At 41.2% G+C, this 23,768-nt stretch overlaps 1 protein-coding gene across 1 annotated transcript in view; it reads right to left on the bottom strand.

Annotated features, from left to right (window-relative positions):
• The window catches only part of col9a1a (collagen, type IX, alpha 1a), a 30,762-nt gene that overhangs the window by 1,761 nt on the left and 5,233 nt on the right, over positions 1-23,768 (bottom strand). The window contains exons 5-30 of the mRNA XM_080760206.1: positions 19,628-19,681; positions 18,749-18,784; positions 17,196-17,219; positions 16,520-16,573; positions 16,081-16,134; positions 13,685-13,717; positions 12,356-12,412; positions 11,887-11,940; positions 9,967-10,020; positions 9,786-9,839; positions 9,609-9,662; positions 9,445-9,498; positions 8,814-8,867; positions 8,507-8,560; positions 8,158-8,211; positions 8,008-8,052; positions 7,860-7,913; positions 7,584-7,637; positions 6,546-6,599; positions 2,940-3,011; positions 2,454-2,489; positions 2,282-2,326; positions 1,446-1,478; positions 860-1,006; positions 418-472; positions 42-230 (exon numbers count right to left, since the gene is read on the bottom strand). Of these exons, the coding sequence (XP_080616332.1) occupies positions 42-230; positions 418-472; positions 860-1,006; positions 1,446-1,478; positions 2,282-2,326; positions 2,454-2,489; positions 2,940-3,011; positions 6,546-6,599; positions 7,584-7,637; positions 7,860-7,913; positions 8,008-8,052; positions 8,158-8,211; positions 8,507-8,560; positions 8,814-8,867; positions 9,445-9,498; positions 9,609-9,662; positions 9,786-9,839; positions 9,967-10,020; positions 11,887-11,940; positions 12,356-12,412; positions 13,685-13,717; positions 16,081-16,134; positions 16,520-16,573; positions 17,196-17,219; positions 18,749-18,784; positions 19,628-19,681 (1,528 nt within the window). The remainder of the gene's footprint in view (positions 1-41; positions 231-417; positions 473-859; positions 1,007-1,445; positions 1,479-2,281; positions 2,327-2,453; positions 2,490-2,939; positions 3,012-6,545; positions 6,600-7,583; positions 7,638-7,859; positions 7,914-8,007; positions 8,053-8,157; positions 8,212-8,506; positions 8,561-8,813; positions 8,868-9,444; positions 9,499-9,608; positions 9,663-9,785; positions 9,840-9,966; positions 10,021-11,886; positions 11,941-12,355; positions 12,413-13,684; positions 13,718-16,080; positions 16,135-16,519; positions 16,574-17,195; positions 17,220-18,748; positions 18,785-19,627; positions 19,682-23,768) is intronic.

Below are 23,768 nucleotides of genomic sequence, written 5' to 3'. Positions count from 1 at the left end.
GTGAAAAGATCTGATTCTGCATCAGAACCCCATAATCTCACCTCTCTGTCCTTTGCGACCCAGCAGCCCTGGTGGCCCCTTGAGACCGGGCAGTCCTCTTGTTCCGGTATGTCCAGGGAAACCGTTCTCTCCGGAAGAGCCCGGAGGTCCAGGCGGACCTGGCGGACCTGGCAGGCCAGACATGCCTTCTTCAGGCCTGCTCAGGCTGGCTGCTAGCTGGGCCAGCTGCTCTGTGACACAGCAACACATTGTTTCCGCTTATTACAGGCCTACATTTGAGGCATTTGGCTGACACATTAATCCACAATTGCAGTGAGTTCGGCTGTAGCATAACATCACTATACTCATTGGAAACAAAAATGTCTTATCCAGGGTGACCTGCGAAAAGTATGAAATATGACGATGACTGACACTTACCTTGCATTACCCTCATGCAAACTTGTTTGACGTGTGTATCTGTTGGCATCTTGCCCTGTTAGAACAAGGATTTGGTAAGTACAGAGAAAACCACATTGTTCACAGCATCAACATAAGCCTATATGGTTTGGCCTTTCTAGCAGTAGCTCCTCATATCTTAATGATATGTAAGGTCTTTTTTCCTGTGAGATTTGCCACTAAAGTTTCTCAAAGTGGGGCGGGGCGGAAGCAAGGTGCTGCCCGGGGGAAAAAAACACTTTTTCGTAAATCAATGGCCGCTACTGCTTGATCATACTACAGCACACAGAAGCATCAAAAGTAACAGATCTGCAAGCACGAGACGCGGTGCAACGTGACATGTTTAGAGCTTGTACATCAGCTATTTTTGAAAATGTTTAGAAAAATCTTGAATAATAATAATCTGGGGGTCCCTGTGCCTTACCGCTGGGCCCTGTTGTCCTGGGACCCCTGGAAGCCCCCTGTCTCCCTGCATGCCTCGTGGTCCAGGCAATCCTTCCTTGCCCTCTTTCCCTTCTTGGCCTCTGCCTCCCTCGGGTCCTTTGTTTCCTGTCTCTCCTGGTGGGCCTGTCTGGAACAACACAGTGAGTGGGTTTACGTGCAACACAAAATGCCACCTTGCCATCGGCTTTCTTTTGAGATATTTGGTGTTTAGATCGTTCGTCATAGCACAAAATATTCTGTGGGCCTTGAAATATTAGTAAAAACCCTACAAAACGCTGGCAAGGCCTGCAATGGGCTATGTAAAAACTCTGGCAGTTAATGATTAAAATGTTTAAACATTTTTATCATAAACAAGGGACCGGTTTTGTACATACAAGGTTTCCCACACGACAACAAAGATAGATAGCATTTTCAGATTTTTCATAAAACAGGATTTAGAAGGCATGTAGAATTGGCCTCAGGTCTTAAGGGGTTAAAAAATGTACACTAATAAAAAATAAACACTACAGTAGTGTAGTAGTCAAATGATACTTCATGGATGTATGGCTTTTTTGTGCTGAACATACCGATCCTTTTTCTCCTGGTTCCCCCTCATCCCCCTGGAAAGGATTAGACAGATAGACACTGAGATAGCATGATATACTCTGCAACGACACATAGCATGATATACTCTGCAACGACACATAGCATGATATACTCTGCAACGACACATAGCATGATATACTCTGCAACGACACATAGCATGATATACTCTGCAACGACACATAGCATGATATACTCTGCAACGACACATAGCATGATATACTCTGCAACGACACATAGCATGATATACTCTGCAACGACACATAGCATGATATACTCTGCAACGACACATAGCATGATATACTCTGCAACGACACATAGCATGATATACTCTGCAACAAAGTTCAAGGGAGTCAAGCGAGTGTGATCCACCCTCGATGTACTGCTATACCGTATGCAAAATAGATCTGCAACCACCATTTAAAGCATACGTAGTAGATTAGGGAAAATTAAGATAATAGTTTTAGTTGAAAAGTTTGTTTGCACTGCACTGGTAATTGACCATATAGGCCTTATAGGGCATTGATCACATAATCACAACATCCCCAGTTTGATTTTGGTGGGAGAGCTGTGTTGCATCATGTTCTTCGCTCTTTCCCCCTCTCTGCCCTCACTTTCCTCTACTATAGTCTCTACTAGCCTAATAAAGTTTAAATAAATAAAATAAAATGAAGAACAATATTTGGTCACATTATCAAGTAGGGCATTAATTAACAAAAGGTCACAATGCTAAAACACAGAAGGAATCTGAAAGATTTCGCAGATAAGATGAAAAGGGAAAAAAAGAACAAAGCACATATTTTCGTGGCTGATCACTCACCAAGTCTCCTCTTTCTCCTGCCGTGCCCTCAGCACCTGCGTCACCCTGAAACACAGGAGAACATGTCACATCTTTGGCAGGGACTGGCCTGAGTCCCAAAACACTCAATTCTGAAAGACTATAGACGCATTAGTATATGCGTATATGTATTATTGCATCTTGTAAAACATACTGGTTCTCCCGTGGGACCATCTAGACCGACACCACCCTGCAAAAAGAGAACAGACAACTTGGTGTAACCACTTTATTCAAATGTTATACATTGTCTATAAAATAAAGCAAGCAAGGCAATTGCAAACAAGTCACGGTTTGCGAGCTTGTACATCTGCTTCAAGTTGTTGAATTGTTTTCATTTTCACAAATCTTCTCTTCCCTGGCACAAAATATTCTCAGATGGGGGTCCGCGACCAAACAAAGAAAACAAGTTTGAGAACCACACCACTGCTCTAGACTAAAGTGTTTAATCCTTGACTTATCTTCTTAACGTTTTCTTAACGTTTTCTGTCAAAACAATTGTAAAGCGTTAACTTCTTATATTTTTTACATAAACATTTAAACTTTGGCTGGGACATATTCATATGCGCAAAATATGGGGGTTAATTTTTGCCAATTCATCTAGTATGGTCAATGGTCATTGCACTTCAATGGTTGCTCTTACCCTGTCACCTTGTTGACCAATCAAACCAGCAGGTCCTGGGAGACCTAGAAGACCATTATCGCCTTTACCTCCCTGTATGAACACACAGAAACACTGGGTCACCTGTGTGAAGCTATATGCACCCACCATGACATTGAGCCACCAACCATATTTCCAGAATGAAAATGTGTGTGTGTGTGTGTGTAATTGTGGGGGTACTGAGTAGGCCTACTGATTGTGGCATCCTCTGGGCAAACCGATCTCAAGCATTCCTAGGGAACAGAGGTCCCTTTCAGGATTTCTCAGATTTTTTTCCCCCTGCCTTGAATCCCCTTTAACTGAAGAAATACTCTTGGTCCCCCCTGGGCCTTTGTAACAAGAGTTCATTCATCCCCCCCCCCCCCCCCCTACAAGTGGATTACTGCATTACCAGAGCCAGAGAGCCAAAGGTTTTTAGAACGACCTGACACTTCTAATATATACGTCCAGCACATGGCTCCATTTACCTGCAGCAGATGTTCAAGATATGAGGTCCATCTTGGTCAGTGTTCCCCATGTTGAATGATACATTATTATTCATAATGATGCACAGGATGATAGATATTTATATACACTTGATGATCGCCTGCTTTATGTCACGGGGAATGGATTTCTAGTTCTATAGTTAACAGGGCCAAGGTGCGGTAATACAAATCAGGTTGGAATTGGGTGAAATAGCTTACCGGTAGTTTGGCCTAATTTCTTTTTGCTCGTTGGGACTTGAGAAGTGATTAATGATGAAGCACCAGAGGGAAATGAGTGGGCTGTTCGATCTCTTCATGCTTTTTCAGCGCTGCATGACCCAAAATAATTTCATATCCTCAGATTATTTCCTTTCCTTTCTGCCTGGTTTCCGTTCCCATTATGCAGATCTTTCTCAGGGTTTTTATTAGAATGTAGCAGGTTGCATGGTAGACCCATACAGTCAAATGAACAACCTTGTCCTTTTTCATCAACTTGCTGTCAAGCCTTGTATCTTCTCCATATTTCAATGTTTCGTTGTTTCTTGCAAATGAATGCCCCACTTCGTCATACGAGAGTGTTACACAAAAGTAGCAAAATAGCTGATCTACTGTAGAAGCTCACAATGCTTTGTGATGCGACACACTGTGAACTTGTAGATCTCACAGGATGCATCATTGGTATATTTCCATTTATAAAGCCATTCTTGGTGATTTGCCCCCTTACATTTCCAGCAAATTTAATTTGGTAAAAAATGGTCTAAATCTCAGATCAAATGCCTGGCCACGGTGTGTAGAAGTGTCTTGCTTTCTTTGGCCCCTGGTCGTGGAATGATCTGCAATCCAGACTAAAGTTGGCCCCAAAAGTTCCTTTGAGAAGTTTCAAAAGAGTCATCTAAAATGTACAGTCCAACACCTGCACATGTTCGGACGTGTAGGCTACTAGCCTTTGCATAGGCCCTTATATACATTGTTTCCTGTTTTAAAATGTACATTGTACTCTGTGCACAATCTCTTGCGCCCGGTACCATTGTACACTATGCTTTGCACTTTTTTTGATAACCCTGTTTTTAACCTTCTATGATTGATTATATGTTTTAACCATGTGCAATACAAATAAAATTCATCATTATTACTGGTTAAATAAAGGTTGAATAAAAAAATAAAAAATCTTCTATTTTTGCCTTTTTTTAAGTTAAAGTGAAAGTTGGTTATGTGTGTCTATGGGTTTTATATTGAACCAATGAAAAGTATTAACAATAGCTTGTGACTAAATAATAACTACGTTGGATCCATTGGAACACAGGTGGTTTAATCCATTTCCTGAAAATTCATGTTTTTGGACATACCCTTAAGGCTCCTTTAATGTTAAAGAGCTATAAGTAATAATATATCAATATCAACATTTTAATGACATTTTCCTATATTCAGCTATTAGTGTAGATTTTCGTCTTACATAAACATTAAATTAATGGAGAATGTACGTCATATGTGGACGAGCAAAATTTGAGGCAACAGGCATTCTGATTGGCCAGTATGAGACGATGCATGATGACGTACGTACGATGATAAGAGTGCCCCTCACTTCACAGTTCACACGGGTGTGATTATTAGTATTCAGACAGCCAGCAATGGATTAAACGCCCCCAAACAAGTGTCTCCGTGACACCTCTAGGGGCCGCAGTCTGCATTCAAAGATTTTCCTAGAGCTTTGTCATTGGTCCAAACCTTTAAAAGTGAGGGGCACTCTTATCATCTATTGCTTCATTGTTAATTAATGGGAATTTGTGTAGGACCAAAATAGTCTACATATAACGTAAATCCTCCATTCATTGCCAATGCCTTTTATGTTTGTGTTGTCTACATATGACTTAATTCTTCATTCATTGTCAAGAGGAATCTACACAAAATCTACACTATAGCTGAATATAGGAGGGGCTAGCGCCTAGAAAAAGAAAATCATTCAAATGTGGATATAGAGTATATACTTGAAGCTACTTTAAAGCTACTTTAAGTTAATCAAGGCCTCATCCAGGTTACATCTCTTACCTCCTTAGATATGCTCTCATTGTGTTATTCCCAATATACGAAGATCTGGTGTGTCCAAGATGAAGGTTGTCTTCTCTTGTTCATTAGCATAATATCAGGGTACCAAAACACAGCTGGTAGCAGTTCTTCTCTCAACAGATGTAGAGAAGCACGAGGCTCAGAGTGTACAGCACGTATATTCATTCTTACCCTTTATTTTAAAGGACAACTTTAGTTTTTTCCAACCAAGGTTCATGTTTTAGGTTGTTATTAGAGAAAGTAAAAGATGAGTGTTATTATTTTTTTCATTTGCTGCTTTCTTTCGTTTTAGGGATTTTAGCTGTTTTGACAGGGGGAGGGGGCATTCGAGCATGGGGCTAAATATGTATTTCTTTACAAAATTTGATAGCGATTTCTTTCATCTTTTACTTTGTCTAATAACCTAAAACATGAACCTTGGTAGAAAAAAAACTAAAGTTGTCCTTTAACCTCATTGGAGAACCAAATGGGTGGCTTCAACAAGACAATACAACAACATCAGCACCAGAGAGAGAGAGAGAGAGAGAGAGAGAGAGAGAGAGAGAGAGAGAGAGAGAGAGAGTGTAGACAATCACATGTGTTAATTTCTGTAATTGATCACTTTCAACTGTTCTGACGGAGCGGACTCCAACCATTGGCTCTTCTAAGGAGGTTAAAATATAGTACTTGTTCTGTCACAACTATTGCTGCAGACACCATGCATGCACAATCATCACTGCACCATGAAACATCTCAGAATGTATTTTCAGTTTCAGTTTGGCCGTTTCGCCCCCAACATTCATTTCCAGCATTACCATCTTCCCGGGTCAGTTCATAAGGTTAATAATAATGGTTCATGTCTGTGATAAATTACAGATATTTATGCTGCAATATTTATCACTATATCTGGTCTGCCCCATGTCTAGTCAGTGTCCCTCCATAGATTGGATGTTGACAAGAAAGTGGTGAGAGGGTAATTGTCACTGGGATAATCAAGATGCTGTATGAATAATTACTAATCAGTGAATCCTTTGATACCTCTTGGATCCTTCACAATATCTTCATTCTTCTCGTGACTTACCCTGGGTCCTGGCTCTCCCGCGGGTCCTTCATTTCCCCTCGTGCCTCGCTCCCCCTAAAAAGAAGGAATATTTAACTCAGCAAGAGGCTAAAGGGAGAGCTGAGCCTGTCCGCTTGTCATCGTGCCTAATGACGATTAGGACGTGGATAACCCTGCTGACTGGAAAACCGCCACTTAGGTCACATTCCCACCTAATACTTCGGTGGACTCGATGCGAATGGGCGGTGAAATTGGGATTCTTGCAAAATTATACTCATAACGTGCATGTGTCGTGCCGTCTAGGACTGGAACCCCCCCCTCTATCTCTCACTATACGCACGCAGCCACGCACTGTTTCTTTTGGGCATGGAGGCACAGCGCTGAGCGCACTGATATAACAGACAGCAGCGCAACATGTTTACAAGTTTATCGAGTTGAAAGTCCCTACTCCCCAGTCCCCACACAGTGACAGCACTCCATGTTTACGGCACGCACGCACAGACAGACAGAATATTCTGTAGGCTATAATACACTGCAGTGTTTTTATGTGTTTCCTTAAGCAATTGATTAATGTACTCGATCCTCATTCGACCACGTCTATCCACGGTAACGAGACATCTTTGCGCTGCGTAAAATACGCCTTCTCTGTCTCCAACAGCTCCTCACCCGCCACATTGTTTGCTTCATTTCCTTTATTTACTACGGATTGCATTCACACCTGCACCGAATCGTAATCAAGTGCGATTGGAAGCGAAGGGAAACGTAGAATGCGGTTCTTTGATACGCATTCGAATGAGCCTTCACACCTGCCAACCGAAGTGCACTTTCTGACAATCCGCAGCAGGATTCGTTTTAATCGCAGCAAAGCTTTCTAGTGTGAATGTCACCTTACACTAAGCATTCTTTTGTTCATGTTCAGATAAAAAATGTTGTGAATTCCTTAAATGTATCTCTGTAATGCAAACTAGAATCTTTGACAGTCTCCTTAAAACAAATCTTATCTGTGCAATAAAAGGCAAAAAAAAAAGAAAGAAGAAAAGATTGCTGGATCATACTCACAGGTCCACCTCTTGGTCCAGGAGGTCCAACTTCTCCCTGCTCGCCACGTTCGCCCTGTAAGCAAGAGAAATGCTGCCTGACATCTGTGACTATATGGCACAGGACACGATATTGTGACTATACTAGCCGGTTTTACAAGCTCACAACATGTCCCAACTTAATAGATCGTTTATATAAGGTGTGGTTGGGAACCACTGTGGATAGATGTTTTATCTCTACTACTGTACACCACCTGAAAGCCCAATGAAGGTTGTTTGAACTTGGCTCCATACTTACTGATTTCCCTGGAGACCCCATTACTCCAACAACACCTGGGTCCCCAGAAATACCCTGGAGATGAACATATGTACAGTATTATTATCCACGTTGTACTATTTATACTTCATACAATGTCATACCTTATTAGCAGAAATGTACGTCATACCCCTTCGCCACTGACGCCTTTTTGTCCAAAAGAACCTGGCAAACCCTAGGAAAAGAATCACATTAAGAACACCAGTTGAGTCCAGAAGGCACAGCTTGACACTTGTTGGAGTTTGATCGGAGATGCATTGCAGTCAGAGGTAATACATACAGGAAGTCCTTGGAGGCCGGCATCACCTGGACCGCCATTTTTCCCTGGAATACCCTGTATAATAATAGAAACAATAAGCATTAGTTGTTTTAACCATTTTATCAAAGGGTTATTGAGCATGTACACTACAGTATACACACACAGTCAGCACTGTTCTGCTTCGCATAAATAAAATTCAACTATAAAAAAATTTGACCGCTGAGTAGCATCATTGGAGAAAGTGGTCTTAAGTGCCTTGCTCAACGACCAGGAATCTTCCTCTTCTCAAATCTTTAGACAACCACCAGCACCCATACGCTTATTGCTTGCTTCACAGCCACACCAATCAAATAGTTGAGCAGTACAGTACCTTGGATCCGGGCAAGCCAGGAATTCCCTCACGGCCATCTGGACCGGCAAGGCCCTATTAGAGAATGAACAGAGAAATCTACACAATCTGTGTTTCTTTGACAAATACTGTCTGTCCCAGACAGATACTACAACAACAACAGAACAAAAAACAATTTCAACAGGCATTTAGGTACAGTAGACAGACAGACAGACAGACAGACAGACAGACAGACAGACAGACAGACAGACAGACAGACAGACAGACAGACAGAACGTTATATGTGTTTTATAACATTCAACACTAACAATTGCGTTGTGTCACTCACAGGCTCTCCTTTGGGCCCTGGAACACCTCTGATTCCAGGTGGACCTCGAGGCCCCTGCAAATCACCAAGCATAAAAAATTAATAACACAGTAAGAACAATTATATCGTCACTGTTGGGTGGAAACCCATTCACTGTAATTTATAGCCCTACCGACGTCATCAGACAAGTGTGTCAAGCTAAAATACTGAAAGTAGTATTTTCACTATTTCTGAAAGACGCTCTACAATTAAAACTAGTACATACACAGAAAATAGCTACATAATACATACATATTTCATGCAATAATCATGCACAAATCAATACTAAATCATGATCAGAGTAATACGGATGAGTGACGGCTTTCGATGGTGACGTAATGACGATATGTTTTAGTGTCGGGAGGATTAGAGGTAATGCCCCTATGTGTATGTAATCTGACACCACTGCCATATCAAGCACAAGTAGTCATTACATCATACGCTCGCACGGCGCGTACGCATCAAACGGCGTCGCACTAGACGAAATCTACTACTTGCACACTCTGCTTGCGCAAATAATGACACTTCGAGGACATCTTGACAGAACAATGTTAAGTGGTTACGACTAAGTTAGTACAATTATGTTTTCCCTTTTTCCAAGGCATTTACTTACTTGTGCTCCGCCCGGCCCGGTCTCGCCTACCACTCCTCTCTGGCCCACGTCACCCTACAAAAAATAGCCACATTCCGTTTAAGGGACGTTCATTGGAAAGCACAGACAGGGCTCGACAGAGGTAACAGTGGTATAACAACAGCAGCAAACACACAGGCACTTACTGGGGCACCCACGATTCCCTGAGGACCCAGGTCACCAGACTTTCCACGAGGTCCCTGTTTTGATATGAAGTTTGGAATTAGTGATTTAACATGCGCAAGCGCCTTTGTTCCAAACAAAAGGAACAAAGAGTATGCCAAGAAATTGTGAGTGAGAGTAGTGGTGTAAACTTGGTTTACCCTATCACCTTTGGATCCCACTATCCCTGTGATGCCCCTTGGCCCACCTTGACCCTAAAAGCAGATAGAAGGAGAGAGACAGCACCGTATTATCGTGTTAACATGTTTGAGATGTTACGAAAAGACAAAACAAAATGCATTATAATAACACTGTCGAGAAAAAAATAATAAAATATGTTACTGGTAGTCCTTGAGCTCCCAGGTCACCCAACTCTCCTTGATCGCCCTCCTCGCCCTTAAAGAGAACACAACCCAAACGTGTTAATACATGTCAACGTTATATTCTCGAATGCAGCTTGCAAGTCCCTCACACACCTATGAGGGATGTTTGTGAGAGTTGCACAGGAGAATGAGATGACTATTGACCCTACAAAACATAATATGCAAAGAAAATACACTCTTGCAATTCAAATATTTGATTGAGCAAATAAACCCCAAACCCTTTTGTTATTTACTATTGGCCTTATTCTAAATAATACAATACCGTATTTTGATAAAAGCTGATTGTTGAACAATTCCATTCATAGTGTCATCTATTTACATGCAAGTGCCTCTATGCCTCTAGTTTGCTTATACGGCAAGAAGAGTTGAATGTGCTACTTCACCCCAGTTAAATCTTGTTATCTAGAAAGGAAAAACAAAAGAAAAAAGAAAAAATATGCTCTTCGTTGACTTTTACACTTTAGGAAATGTGTTCAAATGCACACGGATATGGGTGAACATAATTTGGTCAGCACTCGGCAACCAATTTGAAAGATCCCTGCTGCGATGTTTGCACCCATTAAAAACGTCCCTTATGCTCAAAGTCCTACACATGGTAACAGTTATTTTTAGCCTCACCACAAACATAACCTCTTATAGTCATAGTTAGATTTAGATTTAGATGTACACATCTAAAATGACCTTCAAACTACCAGTAAGACGCCTGAGTGCGAGAAGCGACATCGCCCTAAAGGGCGAGGTCGCGTGCATGCATGCTGGGTGACAGCAGACTATGGGCGAGCGCTGGCACTTTGGAATGGGGGGTCAGATCAACATATCCGCCTGGGTGACAGCAGACTGCTGGGCGAGCGCTGGCGCTTTTGCATGGGGGGGGGTCAGATCAACATATGGAATATATGGAGCGTGTCTTGAGTGTACAGGGTTTGATGACGTCAGATCAACATATGGAATGTCAGAACAGGTCAGCTCCATATATGGAGATCTAAGGGTGTACACACGAGTGTCTTGAGTGTACAGGGTTTGATGAGGGCCTGTTGAGAACTTAGTTTTCACCAGCTGCCGGGCGCGGTTGCACTAATAACAGTCAATATCAGTCAAAAGGGAGACATCGAAAAGGAAGGATGGATGAGGAAGGATCAACATATGGAATGTCAGAACAGGTTCTGACATATATCCATATATGGAGATCTAAGGGTTTGAGGTTTGAAGTCAGATGAAGAGTTGCTGGCCAATATTGATGACATCAGGGGTCTCCATATATGGGCCTAATTGCGACAGCAGGTCGCATTTACTATGACATCAAGGATCTCCATCCCTGATGATGTCACGTAATGTCACAAGACCTGGGCACCATATATGGGTGCTTTCCCATGTATGGGGATTTTGAGTGATATACTGATGGACAAAAATGTACGATTTCATAGCAGTCTAAATTGGGTTATGCTTACTCTGATTATGCCCTAATCAGAAACCAGCATTACATGGTAATTTCTTATTAATATTATATTATTAATACTGCATTCATTGTAAATGTAGTCAGTTATCATTGTACAATTTTCTTTCTTTTTAATGTTTTTTTTTGTGGCTTTCGCCTTTATTTTATATCTTTTATGGAGGGACAGACAGTAGGCTGACAGGAAATGGGGAGAGAGATGGGGGGTGACATGCAGCAAAGTCCGTCGGGATCGGGAGTCGAACCTGCGGCACACTGCCATGACTGGACCACCAGCCAAGGCGTCTGGACCACTGAGCCACGGCCCAGGCCCACACAATTCACTTTTTAAATAGCAAATGAATGACAGTGGGAGGAAAATAGCATGTCATGCTAATTCCTCCTCAATAAGGACAGGCCTTTGTGAGGATAAAAGTGAAACACTACCTTGTGTCCTTGTTTTCCAGGCTCACCAGATTCACCCTTCGCTCCTTTGTGACCCTAAATGCAGAGAAGACATTCCAAGTCAAATTAGGAATCAAATGTTTTTTTTTGTTGTTTTCTTTAAAACATTCTTCACAGAGTTCACTGTTCAGATATGATGCCATGATATGTGTGTGTGTGTGTGTGTGTGTGTGTGTGTGTGTGTGTGTGTGTGTGTGTGTGTGTGTGTGTGTGTGTGTGTGTGTGTGTGTGTGTGTTTGTGTGTGTGTGTGTGTGTGTGTGTGTGTGTGTGTGTGTGTGTGTGTGTGTGTCAATATCTAACATTCATTGATTGATTGGATACTATATTTGCAAAAAGTACAGTTATGCAATAGGCCTAACTGGTAAAAGGATAACACAAAAAGCCTCGAGGGCCTAATTCCATTGTGATTAGTAAGTACGTGTAAATTTGAGAACCATGTCATTGACTTACTTTCATGCCTGGTAGCCCAGAGTATCCTGTTAGACCTGCAGGGCAGGCATTGGGGCACTGAAAAACACAAAGTCAGCCTATTTGAGGTCATGGAAGAGCCCTGCCACTAGGGGGCTCGACTGACAGTAGCTCACCTTAGCATAATGTGCAGCAAAAGGAAAGGAGGATCTAGAATAATAGCCATATTATATGTATAGCAAATTGTAACTTTGATTGCTACATTTATTGTGCACAGTAATTGTAATTTCATTGTCAATGCATCCCCCAAAAAAAGAAAATTAATGATGTCATAAATAACAACATAAAACACAATATTTTAACAATGTAGACACAAAGCACTGTGAAATCTCTTTTGAGTCCGCCTACTCTTTAACCTGATATTTTAAGGTTGAAAACTGGTCATCATTTTGGCACAGAGAGACAAACAAACAAACAAATAAATAAATACAAACCACAAATACATAAATAAATAGCACAATAAATACATTAATATAATGTATATATATGTATAAATGTGTGCTTTTTATTTGTGTAGGCTATTATGTATTTATTTTATTTGTTTATTTATTTAGATAGCCTATTAATGTTGCACAATAATCCTCATAGGCTACCATTCCAATCTTCCAAAGGATCTGTATAGAACTTTTACTTTTTAACTGTACACTGTGTTGTTTTTACTTTTACTGTCCACTCCTGTCTTAAATGTGACATCTATTTGCCTATTAACTAATTGTATATTGATTTTCTTGTACTGTATGGCATGACATATTTATATATCTGTCCCTGTATTATTGTAATTTGTTTATTTTCAATAGTATCCGGGGAATGTCACAGAGGCATTGTAACTTTAAGAGTCACATGACTGTGGACTATGCAGCTGCCGCCTGTTTTGATGATTACGTGCGTTTCTGATTGGTTGTCTATACCTAGACTATTCTGAATCATGCCTGAGGAAGGTCGAAGGACCGAAACGTTGCACATTTTGGACATTAAATAAAAAGCTCTTGAACCAGCAAGTGACAGTGTGCGGGTCTCCCTCCGTGTACTGTACATAGCAAAATATTCAGTTAGTTTTGTGCACTCTCAAAGTTAAACTAACAATTAATTTTGCTGTATTGGAAACACTGGCATCTGAGCATCATGGTGTTTTGCTGGTGTTTTACAAATGTGTGTAAATGAGGCAATGTAAAACATGAATTTCAGGAACAAGTGAAGTCCAGGTGGCCCATTGGACACATGCAGACCACACGGTTGTGATCATGTCACTCATTTAAATCTGGTTCATCGCCATGTATCAACGCAGACAAACTACATTTGGATCAAACTCACCAGGTCCTCCCCATCCCACACGCCTGGAGGCCCCTAGGAAAGAAACAATAAAAAAAAAACAGCCTGTTGGCTTGCTTGGAATTCTCTTCAGTAGCTGCAGCTCATACATTTGGTGTAACCAGCTGTACCTGATTCATGGCCAATGGGTACAAATACAATGTGCGTATACAGACTATAGTATACACTAAAGAGAAGATCTGAAATATCACTGCAAAATGCACCAGGTCCCGTATACCCATGGGGTATAGGCACAAGACACATTCATTATGTCAACAATCACTCAGACTTGGTGAGCAGCCAGATGAGACAATAGTGCTGCGATTGCGTTTGGGAAGAGAAAGATGTCACTCAATACAAAAGACAGCGGAATGAGAAGATCATAATTTTTCGGTCATGTCTAATGGAATTTTTTTGCAACCCATTTTTTTCCACACAGTGTCAATATCTAATGTAATCCTGGGCACTACACTCCCTCTGCCAACCTGGGGAGAGCAACGGACTGACCTCATGCCCCCTTCTATGCATGAGGAGTCCAAGCTGCTTCTTTTCACCTGACAGGGGGAGTTTCCCCGGTTGGACGTAGCGCATGGAACACGCTATTCCAACCAGTTCCTTTCCACTCCATCAGGCACCCCGGCTGGCCAGGGGGAGGTAGTAGAATAGACTGTACTTTCTGCATGTCCACCTACCCTAGGGGACACAGTGACAACATGCAAACTTCACACTGAAAGGCCTTTTGCCAACCCCACCCAGGGTATGGGCACTGATGACACCGAGGAGAGAACACGGCCCCAGTGCCCACAGCATCCCCAGAGGGAATCGAACCCAGGACCTTCTATGCTGTGAGGCAACAGTGTTACCGACTGTGCCACCGTGCCACCACACCTGTGTGTTTGTAAAAAAAAATCACTCTTCCCAGAAACTAAGAACCACATAGGCCTAAACATTTGTTATACTGTTTATGCATGCGTAATTATTAAACATAATATTTTAATAAGACGACATAGATGCAATTATAATTAAGGACACTTAATTAAATAACTAAAGATAAGGCTTCACAAAAGGGCCCAGTTCATCCCCAGACCAGGCCAATATTGCAGTTATCTTATCCACACTTTTCCTGGCCTGTGTGTGCTCCACTTCCTGTCGATTTGATCCAATGAAAGCCAATGAAACTGGTCAGATGACCAATGATATCCAATGAAATCAACGGGAACTGGAGCACACACAGCCCAGGAAAAGTGTGGATATATTCACGTTAGCGTCCCCCTACTTCCTGGTTCGTGCCCCTGAGGTGTACCCATAGCAAACAAAAATAATTAAAAAAAAGACTACACCACTGTATACATTTTCTTCCATTTACAAAAGTCAAGCTCGAGGTTTTCCATTGTGTCCAGAATTGCCTGAAAATCATAGGTTGTTGTTTTATTTGTTTTCATTTTGTTCAAATACTGTAAGTATATATCTAATATGTTGTGTAGGCAAGATGCAATATGAACAGGAAGGACTGTAATGTCAGTTTTTCATTCATTCTGTTAAATGTGTCATATGATCCCATATGGGATGGGCCAAAGTGGCATGACACGAAAATAAAAATGTCATTCATTCATAGGTTTTAACCCATGATTTGCAGGCAATTCTGGATGCTCAGACAAATAGCGTATATCTACGTCCGAGCATATTGGCCATTGGCCCGTCTTGCCCCAATGGTCTCACCAGACTGTCCTCCTATACTCCGTGGTGGGAAGTACAAGAGAATGACAGTAACTTGTAACGTTTGTAGAAGAGGCAAACTAATATTGTTTATGCCGTTTGCTTTGATTGAATGATTGATTGAACACGTATTTTGTATGATTTGATTTGGGTGTGCTGTCCCCATACATGGGGACAGCTGGAGAGATTGGCCCAAGACCGGGATGCCTGGAGAGCTCATGTTCGTGGCCTATGCCCAAGGTTGGGCGATAGGCGTAAGTAGTAAGTAGTGTTGTAAATTAAAGTTTTAGTGTTGATTATCGTGTATTAATCTCATTATAGTAAACTAATAATATTATACTAAAGGCGGGGTGTTACTCAGACGTAGAATAGATATACGCAGACAAATAGGTTCTCCATTAGAGATTTGTAGAGTGTTGACTTGAGCCATGAACCTTTAGTTGAATATATACTGTACATCACAAAATGCAGGACTCGTGACTTGTGACACATGGGCTTGTCTCAAATGACTTGAGACTTGACTTGATTTGAAATCAGCTCATTCTCACCAAGACTTGGTTGATGAGCCACTCTGTTTGGCTGCATCTCTGATGGTTTTACAGACATAGTTATGATAATTACCCTGTTTTACAGACATAGTTATGATATTTATCCTGTTTTACAGACATAGTTATGATATTTACCCTGGGCCCAGCAGCGCCGGGAAGACCAACTGGACCTTTCTTTCCTCTTGCTCCCTGTAAGCGAACCATGAGTCAAATGAAAACATGTTTAACCCATTCTGACCTGAGATCAGATTCATACGAGGTTTCCACTGGGGACACACTGGTCTGATTAACCCATTCTGACCTGAGATCAGATTCTAAAAATGTCAGTCGTTCTTCGATTTTTTTCAAAAATAGCAGACCTAAAGCTCGTAGCGCACCACTCGGTGGCGCGCTATGAGCTTGTAGATCTGCTATTTTTCAATAGCTTAAGGCATAACATGATGCTAATACCAAAATGGGTTCCCGTTCAGAATGGATTAATACTATAAAAAAGTGATGGTAATAATAGCAATTGTATATATATCATTTTCCTCATTTCATTTATATCATGATGGGTGGAGCAACAATTACTTACAGAGGGTCCAACTTTGCCTAGTTCACCTGGTAGCCCATCTGTACCAGGAATACCCTGGAAACAAAAAGAAAATAAACAGTTTGATGAGTCATCTCGCTGTTGTAATGAAGGCAAATTGTCCTTATTAGTGTATTTTACTTTTGTGGAAGTGCACTTTTTACATTTGCAGTTGGAAGAAAAGGCTGCATGAATAGTTTATCCTTTTTTCTTTTTCTTTTTTAACTAACATTTTATCCCACAGTTTTTGTAACCCATTTCTTTTTTCACCCAATTGCCTAAGCTGTAATCCTCACTGCTACGCTCCCTCTGCCAACCCGGGGAGAGCCCTGAACTGAGCTCATGCTTCCTTCATTGCATGGGGGAGTGAGCAGGCCGCTTCTTAATCACCTGACAGGGGAGTTTCCCTGGTAGGACATAACGTGTGGAAGGAACACACTATTCCAACCAGTTCCTTTCACCTCCATCAGGCGCCCCAGCTAACCAGGGGGAAACAGTATATAGAGACCAGGATTACTGCATGTTTTTTGTGACAGTATACCTACCGTAGGGGACACTGGGAGAACATGCAAACTCCACACAGAAAGGCCCTTTCGCCAACTCTACCTACCTAGGACCTTTTAGCTGTGAGGCGACTTTATCTTTAAAAGAGTGACACAAATATCCAAGAAGTACTTACATCGAGACCGTCAGGTGCCTCGCCCTGTGGGAGACAGGAGACAAATCATGGTAAGCATGTAATGAAGGATAGTTTGGAAACAATGTCATAAAAAAGAGAAAAGAGACCAAATAACACAACAAAAGACAAATCACAGCTGTGTGAAGTGAGCGGTGCAACTATACATGTATTGTTATAGTTACTGTACTGTGGTCTGTATGCTGTATTGTAGTGCACCATGCTCTCTACTGTACTGCCACTTTACTCTGTGCTGTACTTGCACGTACTTGTAGGTGGTGCAGCTTTCCGTGCTTGGACATACAGACACAGGGACAGACATACAGACCCACATAGCTCCGTAATGGAGCGGTGGCACCGCTCAAAAACACACAGTTGAATGTATTGTAGAATATGTTGAATTACCTGCTGAATTACATAATAGGAAACAAAATATATCTATCATGTCAACACACAACCCTTGGGATTGTGACATTTGTTTTAGGTTTTCCGAGCTCAATTGCACCCAAAAACCCTGAACTTTTAACATTCAGTAGATTTTCTGTGGTCTGGGATTTTCTGGCTCAAACAAGTACTCTGATTCTCCTGCTATCTGTGATGTCACAGCCTGCAAATGCCATATATGACAATGGGATTTGCCAATTGCCAGCATGTCACTGTTTTCACTGTTTTGCCTGTTTTCATTTCATTTCATTTCATTCTCAATAGGCTGAAATTGACGGACAGAATAAAATCCCAGAACACAGAAAATCAACTGAATGTTCAAAGTTCGGGTTTTTTGGGTGTAATTGAGGTCATAAAATGAAAATGAATGTCATGAAACCTTTAAATGTCAAGAAGAAACAGCAATAAAAGTAAGAAAGAAAAGTAAGAATTAAGAATGTAACAAATAAAGGGGAAATAGAAAGGTGCATAAATGATTGGAACAATAACCTGGAGTTGTTTCCAAAATGATAGTCTTAACATTCGATAATTTTCAAGACCACATGGACGTGATGTACCACAGAGCCACACTGTGACCATAGACTGTAAAAAAAAATATGGACAGAGCGTTCTCCGGGTCTGATATGGACGGAAAATGAAGCATGTCAGTCCTTGAACCGTTTGGGCCCAGCTGGCCATTGGCTGGCCCAGACAACGAGGCGGAACTTCCCCCCTTCTTCTTCTTCACTCCCGATCATAAACTGTAACGGTAGCCACGCCCCATAGAACATACGTGACTTTATGGTCATTTTTTAATAAATGGGACCATAATTTTCCAAAAAGAATATTATGACATGATAAATGAGACTTTAAACTAGTGACTGGTAGCAGAAAGTATTCATGACCATGTTTATTAAGTTAATACAGTCTAGGTGAAGTTGGGCCCAAATACATGGACTTCTATGGGGCTATGGGTTTTTTTGGGCCCATGAATTTTCAGGAAGTCCCGATTTCCTTAGTGGCTTCACAAAATATCTGTCTGACTGCCCCCCTGACTGTGACAAACATTTTGATGATGAAACTTTGGTTAACATAGGCTTACAGTATAGTACTTCAGGATATGTGCAACTTACAATCTCTCCGAGAGGTCCAGCCAGACCAGTTTCACCCTGCAAACAAAACAGAAATTAAATTAACCTAGTGGTGCAAACCCTGCCTGACCTAACCTCCTCCATAAATGATCTGGTGTACTTTCCGCCCCTTTTACATCTTCCTTTAGCACGTCCATGTCGGTCAGTGATTGATCCATGAGCCTCATGATTGATGCCTGTGTGTCTGTCCCTGGGATATCCTGACTTTTGTCCTTTCAACGCTAAAAGGTCATCTTTATTGTTACCTCTTGTTTACCAAACAATTATGTCAAATAGTTACCAAACATGCCTTTTCTGTACAAGATAGGAACAATACAGTTATTTATTGGAATGCTCCAATGTTTTATACAGACTACAGCCATTGCCCAGCCCTTTGGTATTGGAGGATCAGACGGCAAAATGCTCAGAATGGGACAGACATTTGTATTTCTCAGCTAGCATTGCATGTAATCAAGAAAGTTAATGTCACATGATTGATTAAAATCCACACATTTGACAGTGAATTAATCGATACAAGCCCTTACCCGAGATATTGCCCCCCCGTGGGGGGTACTGCGCCCTGGGTGCGTTTTCGCATTTTTTATTCACTAATAAATTCATTATTAATCATTAATGTGTGAAATCGAAACAAAAGGTTACGCCCTCCATATTATTATGGTCAATGCCTGTGTGAAAAGTGGGAGTGATTGGTGCAGGCAAGTGAGGAGCTACGGCAGTCACAGTGACACACAGACATTCAGACAGACATTTTCAGACATTGTCAGGATTATAGTATGATTATAGTATGATGATGATGATATAGTATGATGATGATGATTGTCCTTTAAACTCCTCCAGTGGAGGCGATAATGCTAAACTTACTTTTGGCCCTTGTGGACCATCAGCGCCAGGATCTCCGAGGGGTCCTATGGGTCCCTAAAAGACAAAACAAAAGTCGAAACAGGTCGAATTAAATAATACGTTGAATACATTAATACGCTGAATAGTACAAATTAGTAACTGCCCTGGCCTAGAGAACATAGTGGGAGTCCCATTGAGAATGTGTTTCTCTTCCCTCCTTTGCATCATGAAATGATGTTATTCACCCATTTAGGCCTGACCTCGAATTTTTTTTTTTTTAATTTAAATCCTCCAGTTTTCTGAAATAAATATTTTTCAAAAATAGCAGACCTACAGCTACGAGCTTGTTCACTTTTGTGAACCCCCAGCATCCGTATTCTGGGAGGGAACGGTTGCCAAAACAACCGTTCACAGCTCGAGCTTGTACATCTGCTATTTTTGTCGAATCAATTTGTATAGACTAAGTGAAATAAGAGTGTATACCAAATGCGCTCTTCACGGGTTCGTTTCATCAAGTAGGGCCTATAGAAGGATTGCGTGGTGTTGAATTTGCAGCTCAATGAAAACCAATTCATCCCAATGTATGTATGTAATAATCAACTAAGAGCTGTGTTAACAATAATAAACAAAATAAACAAATGATCCCGGCGGTTTGACTCATTCTCCTCCATAGAGAAAAACTTCTGTGACCCAGAGGATGAACATGAGTGACTTCAGACTTCGGTAATATATTTCAATGAAGGTTGCTCACAAGTGCATGAAGTGTCTGGAAGAAGTACCTCTACTTCCTGGATTGGCTCAAGGACTGTCTAAAAAGGACGAGACGTGAAGACCGCAAGGGCGCCGCCATGTTGCTCACATGGAAGGAAAGAAACATGCGCAATGGCCTATATGCAGCCGACACTTCCTCGTTCAGCTTCCTTGGTCTCAACTGCGCATGTTTCTTTCCTTCCATGGAGCACCATGTGAGCAACATGGCGGCGCCCTTACGGTCTTCGCGTCTCGTCCTTTTTAGACAGTCCTTGGATTGGCTCCAATATTCAGTTGGATGCACTGTGAGTGGTCAGCTGTATAAGCCTGGCACTGGCCAGACTGATCACATTATGCATTCACAAAAGTTCCCCACCACAGGGCGTTAGCAAATGGTGGAAATATTGTGGTGCCACAGATGGAGGCTGATGAAGTCTTAAACGCTGAAAGGTTGGATTCATATATGTCTTAAAGGGGAATAAATAATACCACTCATCCTCAACATTTTACTATGTCATTAATATACCTTTGAGCTGTTGTGTGGAAATAATAAAAAGGTCCCCCCCACTCTGTGTTTCCTAGAACTGGAGGTATGAAAAACAATCATTAACATTGTGAATCACATCTTGATGATGTCATCAGGATGTGATTCACAATGTTAATGACTTTTTTATTATTTCCAACAGTTGACCAAAGTGCTGTACAGTATAGGCATAAGAATAAATAAAGACGTAATGCAACACAGGGAGAACGTAAACTACAATTAAATACAAAATCAATCGGGGTGTAAAAGCCAATTAATACAAATTAGTTTTAAGATGGGATTTAAAAACAGGTAGTGTAGGAGCCAGCCTGACATGTCTGGGTAGTTGGTTCCACAGTTTGGGAGCAATAACTGAGAAGGTTCGTTGCCCTTCTTTGCATAATAGGCCTGACATCGAAATAAAAAAAAGTCTTCTGAAAGAATATATATTCAAAGATTTGTGCCGCATTTTCACGATTTTTCAATAATAGCAGACCTACAAGCTCGTAGGGCGCCACTCGGTGGCACGCTATGAGCTTGTAGATCTGCTATTTTTCAATAGCTAAAGTATAACATAATGCTTAGTTAAACCACCAAAAGGGGTTCCCGCCCAGAATGGGTTAAGCCTCGTCTTAGGGACGACAAGCAGCAATTGGTCATCTGACCTCAGTGATCTGATATGAATTAAGAAGATCAGAGACGTACATTGGCACTGATCCATTTAAAGATTTAAAAACAAACATTAAAATCTTAAAATGGATCCTAAAACATACTGGGAGCCAGTGGAGTGACGCTAGAATGGGGGTGATGTGCTCATGTTTCAGCAGCATTTTGTACTAATATGTAGGTGATGCCGGCTTTGTGGGCATTACAGTAATCAAGGCGAGGAGTGATAAAAGCATGTATCGCTCTTTCAAAATTACTAAAGACAATAAAGGACTTATAACCTTGAATAAAAGGCGTAGTTGGAAGGAGGATATATGATACCATCATACCAGGGGAAGGTTTTGTGAACCCACGTGATCAACCTGGACTAGCCTCGCGTAGATACTAACACTAATATCAATATGCATTGCAAAGGCAGATGAAGGCTGGCTACACGAGGCTAAACCTGGCCAATGCCAAGCTACCATGGATTGTATCTATTCAAGTTCAATACCGTGTACTCGTATAAAACAAACTATACAAATGAATCGTCAATCTAAGGAACGATCAATAATCAATGCTACAATCAACAGGTATCAATACATCAACCAAAATAATGTGTTAAATGAGGTGTTGACCGTTGGGGGGTGAGGAAGACACTTTTTCACTTTCCCCAAATATAGTTTATTATCTCCAGTCTCCACCAGGCCTGAAGGGCATCTACATTTCAGAACAGTAATATTAAAAATATTAGTGTGTGTGTGTGTGTGTGTGTGTGTGTGTGTGTGTGTGTGTGTGTGTGTGTGTGTGTGTGTGTGTGTGTGTGTGCGCGCGTGCGTGCAATGTTTAATCAGTTTCAATCACAAATCCTGAATGCAGTGTCTGATCTGCCTCAAATTTGAATCACACACAAAATTGCTTCTACAAGCAATTTTACTTGATTTTCTTGAGATTAAGCACAAATAGTCTCATGAATCATGTGACAATGACTGTCAAACAGGTCTTTGCCTGTAATTGCATTCAAGAATGTGTGCATGCGTGAGGCCTATATTTCTTACAAGAAATCACACCCGTGTGAAGTGAGGGGCGCTAATATATTAAAGTCTAACTCATGTTGATTAGGTGATGTAATGGTGATGTAAAACAAATGGTGCCAACACAAACATTAAGCTCCATTAACAATAAAGAGAAAATATGACGTAATGAGGTATATTATGACGTACATTTTCCCTTCATTGTCATTGTCAAAACATTGAACTAAAGACAACCATTAAACCTGTGTACAGGAGGGGCTGGCGCCCCTCAAAAACACATAAGCGTCTGTTTTTTTTAAATGAAGCCAGTGCTGAATTCCCTGCTGTTCTCATTAGTGACCTAGCAGGTGTCGCTATTTCCCCTCCTGCTGGCTGCAGAAGAATTACCACGCTTCGAAAACCAATGGGTCACGTCACATGGACTTCATCCATATTTTTACATACTATAATGGCACACACACAAGGTGTTATAAGGCCAAGTGTACACACACACACACACACACACACACACACACACACACACACACACACACACACACACACACAGGGGCGAAAACATAATATTCGTCTCAGTCATGTGGCATGAAGGAAATAATTAATAAAAGGTATAGCCAAATATACAAGTTAGGATAAGTAAAATGAACTGCTGCACAGCCTCACATTAACTGCTCACTGAATTAATCCATTTAAAAAACACCTGACCAGAGGCCAAATACAGCAACAATCCGTTACTGGCACATGAAACCGTGGCTGATTTTGATTATGTTTTCCAATCAGGTCTAAAACTACAGCAGGTTATAAACATGGCAGGGTAGTAAACAGCTATTTATTTAAAATAAATTACCCTGCTGTAGCTTTTAACCTGAACTGAAAAAAGCTACAGAAATTGCCCCTTTTAAATTGGAGAAATTTTAAGGCCCAAATATATTCCAATGCCTTTCACAATGCCGAACATTTAAATCTGCATGACTGAATTAGCCCAACAACATCTAATTGTATGAAATGGAAGGATTTGTCTGGGACAAAAATCAGGAATAGATGACTATGCAGGTCAGGATCATTTGATAAAGCCCATTGTACACTTTTACATTCAGGACTGGCCGAAGCCTATACTGTCAAAGCTGGATAATTAGCTATAATTCCATGCCATAAATCCATGCGGAACGTGTGCACGCTCGTTTTCCCTTCGTTTTTTCCTCTTTCTACTACA

The sequence above is a fragment of the Protomyctophum bolini genome (assembly GCF_963924005.1).
Source record: "Protomyctophum bolini genome assembly, chromosome: 3".
NCBI classification, from domain to species: domain Eukaryota; kingdom Metazoa; phylum Chordata; class Actinopteri; order Myctophiformes; family Myctophidae; genus Protomyctophum; species Protomyctophum bolini.
Note: the sequence above shows the minus strand (reverse complement) of the source record. Positions and strands in the feature narration are given on the sequence as shown.